Source organism: Crinia signifera, chromosome 2 (genome assembly GCF_055691185.1).
Source record: "Crinia signifera chromosome 2, ASM5569118v1, whole genome shotgun sequence".
In the NCBI taxonomy this organism is placed as follows: Eukaryota; Metazoa; Chordata; class Amphibia; order Anura; family Myobatrachidae; genus Crinia; species Crinia signifera.
Window position 1 is genome coordinate 209901707 of NC_139218.1, and position 9416 is coordinate 209911122.

Consider the following 9416-nt stretch of genomic DNA (forward strand, 5'->3'; position numbering starts at 1 on the left):
CTTTTGAACATTACGGTCGGCTGACCTTAGATTCCTTACATGGAAACTGGTATTTTTGTTGGCAGTGGCGTCTGCAAAAAAGAGTATCGGAGTTGGGAGCCTTGTCCTGCAAGGCTCCCTTCCTTATATTTCATGAGGATAGGGCGGTCCTTCGGACAGTACCCCAATTTTTACCAAAAGTAGTCTCTGCTTTTCATCTAAATCAGGAGTTAGTTCTGCCTGTTTCAACCCCAGAGGGTTCAAGGAAAAGGGACAAATTGAGGAATTTGGATGTTGTGCGCGCCTTGCGCATTTATGTGGACAGAGTTAAAAGTGTCAGAAAGACTGATACTTTGCTTGTTTTGTATGATGTACATAATAATGGTTGGCCTGCTTCTAAGCAGACCGTTGCTAGGTGGTTGCGCTCTATTATAGCGTTTGCATATACTAAAGTTGGTAGGCCTGTGCCAGCCAGAATTAATGCGCATACCACCAGATCAGTCACCACCTCTTGGGCGGTTCGACATGGGGCAACAGCTGAGCAGGTTTGCAGGGCTGCCACTTGGTCTTCTGTTCATACTTTTGCCAAATCCGATAGGTTCCATGAGTTCGCGTCGGTGGACGCATCATTCGGGCGAGCAGTGATGAGAACTGCAGACCTGAGCGTACCCACCCAAAAGGACCGGCTCTGGAACGTCCCAATGTGAAGCTGTGTCACCAGGACCATTGAAAGAGAAAAAGGGATTTTTGTAAGAACTTACCGTTCGAATCCCTTTCTCTGATATGGTCCTGGTGACACAGCGATCCCTCCCTTACACTCAGTAAGTATGCCAAGTTCATGATGTTTCATGTTATATATGGTTGAGAAGTTAATTTTGAAATTGTGCATATAATATGTGCAGGCGTTTGTACTGAGTTAATGTATTCCAGTGGCTTTGAAAGATTGAACTGAAGAGTCTGGGATGCAGAAGGGAGGAGCCTACCCTCCAAAAGCTTTAGGATAGGTGCCTGGCTCCTGCGGACCCTCCTACATCCCAATGTGAAGCTGTGTCACCAGGACCATATCAGAGAAAGGGATTCGAACGGTAAGTTCTTACAAAAATCCCTTTATAGGGGTGCTGCTAAGTGGGCAGTTCCAGTATAGGGGTGCTGATAAGTGCAGTACCAGTATAGGTGTGCTGCTTAGTATGCAGCACCAGTATAGGGGTGCTGTTAAGTATCAGTTCAGGGGTGCTGCTAAGTGTAGTATATGTATAGGTTTGCTGCTTAGTGTGCACTACCAGTATAGGGGAGCTTCTTAGTGTGCAGTATCAGTCCAAGAGTGCTGCTAAATGTGCTGTATCAGTCTGGTGTTTGTGCCACCCACTTCTGTCACTTAGCTCAGTCATCCAGCTACCTTAGTGCAACCTTTTGGCCTTAAAACAATATTGTGAGCTGTGAGGTGTTCAAAATGACCGGAAATGAGTTAAAAAAAATGGGAGTCTGGAAAAACCTGGGTTTGTAGGCAGTGTAAACGCACCCATTTGAAATGTCCCGGATAGCGAGCAGGGTTGAACTCCAGCTTGCTGTGCAGTGTAAACGGGTAATGTCTTGGGACCCGTTCACTGCAATGGAAAAGCCGACACTGGGAGCTGCTCTTACCTCCTAGTGCAGGGGTGGCCAACCGGTCAGAGGTAAAGAGCCGAAAAATATCGGTAGTCAAGCTAAAGAGCCGACATCATGCGTGCGCCAAAGGCGCATACGCCAAAAAAAGGGGCGTAGTCTATTTTGACCCCTTGGGTGGGTGTGATACAAATATGCCTCCAATAGTGTAGTGCCATATATACATATGCCCCCAATAGTGCCAGATACACATATGCCCCCCACGGTGCCGTGTATGCCCCCACAGTGCCAAAAAGCTGGTATGCCCCCACAGTGCCACAAACTGCTATGCCCCCACAGTGCCACAAACTGCTATGCCCCCACAGTGCCACAAACTGCTATGCCCCCACAGTGCAAATTTTCCAGCAGCAGCACTCACCGTTGTTGTTGCTGCTGCCAGGCGGGGAGAGGACAGTCTGGTGCCCCCCTGCAGTCCTCCTGTCATGTCACCGATGGGAGAAGAGCACAGCACACCGCGCGTCTCCTTCCCCCTCACTTCCCTGTGACTGGGCCGCCCACCAATCAAAGCTCGCTGGCCCACAAGCTCTGATTGGCGGTAGGAGAGATGCGCGATGTGCGCTCTCCTCCCCTCAGAAGGAGAAGGGATTCAGGGAACCGGCGGCAGAGGGGACTGGGACAGACTGTGGGCGTCGGGCAGCAGTGGGAGCAGGAGCCGCACTTTACAAGGGGGAGAGCCACATGAGGCCACCACTGCTCTAGATCATTTGGAATTAGGCGTAATACCTGTGTCACATTAGAAGAAAACTGACTGCCCACATAAAGCAGATGAAACCATTTTGTGTGTCCAAACATTTTTGATTCTATCAAAAGGACGTTAGGAGTGTGGGCAGGTCCGTGTGAGGTCATGACGTCATGTGGTAATCAAGCAATGCTCCTCTGGAAATGTTTTGGGGTTATCTAAATCTTTTAACCAATATAGCTATGGTGTAAATGAAATATGATTAAATCATAATATAATACCATAAGGTTAGCATTAGCAATAACACACAATAATAAATAATGCAAATTAGTTGCAATTAATACGTTTCTCAGTAGTTAATAACTTTACAAGTAAGGAGTCACACAATATAAATAACCTTACATGGAATAACCTTTAACATTTTCTTAGGCCAGGCTTTTGTCAGTACATGTCAGATACATTGATAGTAAGTAGAGAGACAATTTAACTCAATATTAATCTAAGGGGTTTGTTCAATGTCTATGCAATTTCCGGTATTGCAAGTGTTAGCAGAATCTGGCACAATTAAATAGGCAGGACCACAGATATACTGTACACGTGCTACTGCTGCTGTACTGGGTGTGGTATGGGGGCCCGACAGTTGGAATCTAGATGGTTATTAGACCAACATTGGCATTCTGAATGCCGGCACAATGGGGTGAGCGCAAAGAAGCCCTTTGTGGGCTATGGGGGCCCTGAACGCCCATAAGGGAGAATAGTCCCTGTAAATTGGGATCCCGACTGTCCGGCCTTTAAACAGTCAGTATTTTGATAGCGGTCTACTGACTGTCGCAATCCCAACTGCCAGGAGATCATTCGGCACCCGCAGCCAACTAGGTTTCTTAAGGTGCCCATACACGGTACAATTATTGTATACAATGCATAGGTTTTGCAATGCAATGAGATGAGATCTAGTACAAAAAGTATGTGCAGCACATACTTTTTGAGCTGTGCGATGAGATGTGTGACGGGAGCGCGCATCTCATCGCACCCAACAATTGTACCATGAATGGGCACCTTAACTCAATGGTTTATTTTATTTTATTTTTTATTTTGTATGTGTGCTGCTGCATACACAAGGTCACTTGTTACTGACCCTTCCCTATCTGTACAGTATGTCCTGCATTGTTCTGAACCCCTCCCCAGCACTAAGTATTGCAATGTGCAGTCTTTGCCCACTCCACATTAGTATGTCCTGCAGTGTGTATTCCCCACAATCTGTATATCCTGCATAGTGCAGTCATGTGTATAATCTGCAAACCCTGACTAAATGGGTTCCTGAACACTAGCATCCCAGACATCTTGGCCGCACTGATATGTCACCTCCAAGTTTCATACTTGCCTACCATCCCGGTTTGTGAAACTCGATGCAGCAGTTATCTCCCAGGATCGGGACATTCGCAAAAACGTCCATGCACAGACCCCCACCACCACCACCACGTGAACCTGGCCAAATTCAGTCCTGAATTACCCCCATAGTGTGTACACACTAAATAATAAAATGTGTTAAAAATCAATTATATTATTGTCTAGTGTGTGCCCAGCTTAACACTCATCCATCTGGTGGCAAGTCCCTGAGCTGCCAGGGGAGTAGGTGATGTGCAAAAAAATCTGCTACCGCCAGCACCTCCTGAAGCCAGCATCTCTTCTCCTGGCAACCGCACACTGCTGCACCCCAACAGCCCCAGCTTCATATCAAAAAGTCTAGAAGGCCTGCTTCACTAGGTGCCCACTAATTACTGGTGCCCTGTGCTTAAGCCTGCAACTCCCACTAGTGTTTGAAAAGTCCCACTGCACCTCTGCGGGAGTATCACATGTGTATTAAGATCTGCTGGCAATAGTGGTAAAAGGGGGAAACAACTGGAATCAGTCTGACTAAGAAGCAGTTTACTGCCAGGAACATCAGCACTACAGCCCCTCTACATACATAGGGAAATTGTGCACTCCACTGTAAGGATATAATCAATGCAAACTATTCAAAGTCCAACACTTGTACATCTGAAGAAAGAAAAGGTCTTTGTACTGAGTAAGAGCACAGCTGACACAGGAACTGGTTGGGAACTGGTTGATAAGTAAAACCTCTTTCATACCGACAAGCCAAGTCGCACCCGGGATTTTATTCCCAGCTTGTAAACCCTTTTACACTTGCCCCCCAACCTGGGGGGTGGCATCACCAGGGGCGGCTCCTGGACTGGCACTAGGACAGTGGTGGCCAACCTGTGGCTCTTGAGCCTCATGCGGCTCTCCCCCTTGTAAAGTGCGGCTCCTGCTCCCACTGCTGCCCGCCGCCCACCGTCTGTCCCAGTCCCCTCTGCCGCCGGTTCCCTGAATCCCTTCTCCTTCTGAGGGGAGGAGAGCGCACATCGCGCATCTCTCCTACCCCATACTGTGCATCCTTGTGACTGGGCCGTCCGCCAATCAGAGCTCGTGGGCCAGCGAGCTTTGATTGGTGGGCGGCCCAGTCACAGGGAAGTGAATGGGAAGGAGACGCGCGGTGTGCTGTGCTCTCCTCCCATTGGTAACATGACAGGAGGACTGCAGGGGGCACCAGACTGTCCTCTCCCCGCCTGGCAGCAGCAACAACAACGGTGAGTGCTGCTGCTGGGAAATTTGCACTGTGGGGGCATAGCAGTTTGTGGAACTGTGGGGGCATAGTAGTTTGTGGCACTGTGGGGGCATACCAGCTTTTTGGCATTGTGGGGGCATACACGGCACCGTGTGGTGCATACCTGGCACCGTGGGGGGCATATGTGTATCTGGCACTATTGGGGGCATATGTATATATGGCACTGCACTATTGGAGGCATATTTGTATCACACCCACCCAAGGGGTCAAAATAGACTACGCCTCTTTTTTTGGCGCATGCGTCATCGGCGCACGTATGATGTCGGCTCTTTAGCTTGACTACCAATATTTTTCGGCTCTTTACCTCTGACCGGTTGGCCACCCCTGATCTAGAGCCTTATTCAGATTTCTACACCATGCCGAGGTTCACACAGCTGAGCATTTGTCATCAGACTGTACACACGCCAAGGTACTCTATCGATGCTGCTTGAAATCAGCAGTAAAAAATATAATGCTATGGATTGTTTGAGGGAGGAGGGCCCCAAACTGGTATATTACTTAGGGCCCCATGAGGTTTAAATCCACCTCTGCCCAGATGGATTCGTCGAGTGAATGCTCCCAGCACCTAATTAAATTCCATCCAAGACACTATGGGGTGTGTCCTTTGCAGTACTGTTCAACCCCAGTAATTGTTTGCATTATTTGTCTTAAAAAGGAGACATCTTTTAATTGCAGTTTGCCTTGATGTTTATATAATTGAAGTCGAAGTTCCAGGGGTGATGCATAAGGCTGACCTTAGAACATCAGTGGTGCCGAGAGGGGGAACAGCAGGTACTAATTACCTGGGCCCAGAAGAGGCCGTGTGGGTACCTGGGTCTGCTGCCTCTTGTCTTCCTATGTTTACCTATATATAAAGCTTTATGAAGTAGGCACTCTCACATTGAAAGCAATGTCCCTGGCACTGTCCGAGTCTTTGATCCAGTAGGGCATAAGTAATCTTCCCAAATATCACTAGGAAGATAGTGCCTGCCTAGATAGGGGTACCCAATTACTGCAAGCAAGGTAGGAAGAAGGTGACCTCCCCCATTATTTTGTAGGATACAATAGAGAAATGATAGACAGAACGTGATAGGTTTTAATTTTTAGAAGCTTTAGTAAATGTAATCCTTAGAATAAAAGACAACTGTCACTTATTTAAAAAAAAATTGCAGTTTTATTAAAATATATACAATTTATATAAATAATAAATACAGGTGTGGTAAAAAGAAGGCTTTTCTCTTACATGCAAAATCCCTTATGTCACAATGGCCTTTTAAGCCCCATACACACTAGCCGATATGCTCATACACACTAGCCAATATGCTCTGTGCTATATCATCTGTTTTCTCCCTGAACTCCTGGTCAAATGACATTCAGTGTACGTCACTGAACAAGTGTGTTATTGGTTATATAGCTCATCCTGCATGTTCAGTAGATGCGGGAGCGCGCATCGTTGATGATATTGAGTGTACACACTAGACTAGAATGTCAAATATGTCATGTGACTGATATCTTTTACATTCTCGTCTAGTGTGTATGGGGCTCAACCCTTTTCTGCAATGCAAATCTATCTAGTCTATCCTATCTAACAAATGATTGAATCCATCTTCCCTTTATGTAAGGTGCTAACTATTCTCCAAAACATGCTGCTGGTTGCAATATGAACATATTTATGACCATAGGAGTCATTATATAACTGGACTTTTGTGTTATTGCTTTTTAAAATGTCTCTGACAATCTGCATATAGACTTGAAATATTGCCACATTGACTTTATAATGGTTAATTTAGAAAAAGGAATAATAGATACAACTTTCTTAGTATTAGTCTAATCCCAGTACATATAGGTTACCACTGAAGCGAACAGAAAAGGGATTTGCTTGATATTTACAACCTTCTCGTTAACCCATTATTGCCAGTCAAATATTAGTATTATATACAATAACATTCTAGTTACAAAGTATTGATATTAGTGTACAAAACTGTACATGTACAGTATGTGCTTGAACTGTATCTAGAGCATATGGTATTAAAGATAAATTGCAGTGTCACAGTTACTCTACATGCTTTTAGAGTAGAGACATATAAAGTATATGAAGGATGTCTTAACCATTTGAGTGCACACATCTCTGTGAGAGATGTTCACGATATCTGCTAAAAATGCCAGCATCGCTCACATTTGCTATATAAAGTCAAACAAAAAACGTTGTGTAAAAAAAGATTATATTTCCTATATAAGGTAAACATCACAGGTCATTATGATGAATGAAACTGTTTGCTTGGCAATTTTCACACCAATTTGACAAATTCACTTTGCGCCTAAAGGGTTAAAGTAAGTCTTCGACAGTTAGTGTCCACAATTTTTAGCTATATTGTGTGTGATTGTTCTTTAGATGCGTAAACCTCCCACACTTGAACAGTACATTCCAACAATCTAGATCAACCGGTATATAAAGTGGCAGTGAATAGTTCATTTGGAGTCAAAATGTAATTTTGAGTAGCAGTAATGTAGAAACTATGAAATGAAAAGCTATGAAGTTATGAAACTCTAACATGCCAGTTTTAGAGTGTAGGCAGTCAACCTTTTTATTTTGTGTTCCTCTCTGCCATGCCCTTAGAGGCGTAAGTTAACTGCAGTCGCCCAGTGGCAAGTTGAAATTTGGTGCCCACCTTCCTTGTGACAAAGGGGTAGATGTATGAAGCAGTGATGGAGGAGAAGTGATAATGTGCCTGGTACTTTATCACCGGCAAATTAGCCCCTGACAGTTAAGTTACAGGTGGGGTTTAAAAAGGGACAGTTAGCAGCTGATTGTCCGGTGATAAAGTACCAGGCACTTTATCACTTTATCGCTGCTTCATATATCTATCCCAAAGTGAGGTGGGTCAGACTCAAGAAATTCAGCTGTCTGCAGCATGAATAAGCATTCACCAGTGGGGCCATCTCATAGTCCAGCAGCAGCAGTGGGTGCACTGCAGAGCTCCAATAGAAGAGCAATGGATCCTACTTTGTGAACCACAGGGCTTGGAGCCGGAGGCAGGCGACTCCATTGTCTTTGGGAGTTATACCCCTGCATAGCCTTATCATGATGTACCCTGTCCATAAAGCTATGCTCCTTTGATGTTTCCAATGTGGAAAGAGTTACACTGTGTAAACAGTTAGAACATCTGTATCGAGATTTTGTTTTTTGGCAGCTTCGATAAAATGAGGTTCCTTAAGCGATGTTCATAAAATGTCATCCCATGCTTTCCATATATTTATCTGTCCATCAGAAAGAGGGCGCATATTGAATAAGAAGGATTTCTCTTTTCATCCACGTTACTATGTGCCTCAGTCGTCAGACCATAATATACAGCCTGATGCAATCATTTTACAAATTTGTCAAATTTGGTGCAGATGCTCTTAGAGACTCCATTGTCTTGTTAATTGGCATCTTCTCTGTTGTCTCTAACCGGACGTGACACTGGCAGGTTGATGCTTTGCTGTAGGTTACGGAGTGCTTGCTGGATTTTTTATACTTGTTAAAACAATTGGTAAACCTTTTAAAGAGAAGGTAAAATATCTCACAGATACTGAGAATAATGCAAATGGCAGAGGCTCCTACCATAAAATATGTAAACACTTTCTTCTCAGTCGGCCGTGCAATGTAGCAATCCACAATGTTGGGACAAGGGTCCACATTCGTACACTTGACAAGTCGAGGAAGGTCAAAGCTGTCCCACATTTTATGCAGAATGTATAGGAAGGTGATTTCAATGCCGGTTTTGAAGAACAGACTTGAAAGGTAGGTCCACCACAGACCACCATGTTTTTTGCCAGTGTTTGTGTATAACTTAGAACATTGCTCTCCATTTTTTAGCCGGTTCTTTTTCTCTCGATCTTCTCTGTAAGCTACATGCATAATAACCAAGAGGGACGGACAGGTAACAAATATTAGCTGTAAAGCCCAAAGTCGGATATGAGAAATGGGGAAGTAGTGGTCATAGCAGACATTGGTGCAGCCTGGTTGACGGGTGTTGCAATCAAAGTCTTTTTGCTCATCTCCCCATACTTTCTCTGCCGCAACCACATACACAAGAACTCGAAATACAAATACCACTGATAGCCAGATGCGTCCAAATGCTGTAGAATACTTATTCACGCCACTAAGTAGACCTTGAAATGTCTTCCAATCCATTATGGATTAGCAACCTAAAAATGATGAAAAAAAATAGTTTAATAAATAATATGCATAAATATGGAAAAAAAGAACAAAACTTGGTAAGTAATACACTATACAAGGGAAGGGATAAAACTTTCTTATTTTTTTACACATACTGTAAGGTCTAAACTATCTTAGATGAAGTGTTCCCATGGCCCAATTGCACATTTCACATGTCAGTGTGTCACCAGTCTCTTTACAAAAATATATGATCTACTGACTGTCACTGAGACTATTTTGATAATCACTATATC

At 44.4% G+C, this 9416-nt stretch overlaps 1 protein-coding gene across 1 annotated transcript; it reads right to left on the reverse strand.

Annotated features, from left to right (window-relative positions):
- Positions 1-8331: 8331 nt before the first annotated feature.
- Positions 8332-9146, reverse strand: LOC146058962 (gap junction beta-3 protein-like). The gene has a single exon (XM_083171143.1). It carries the CDS (start codon positions 9136-9138, stop codon positions 8332-8334), a length of 807 nt encoding a protein of 268 aa, XP_083027269.1. The 5' UTR covers positions 9139-9146.
- Between the last annotated feature and the right edge of the window lie 270 nt (positions 9147-9416).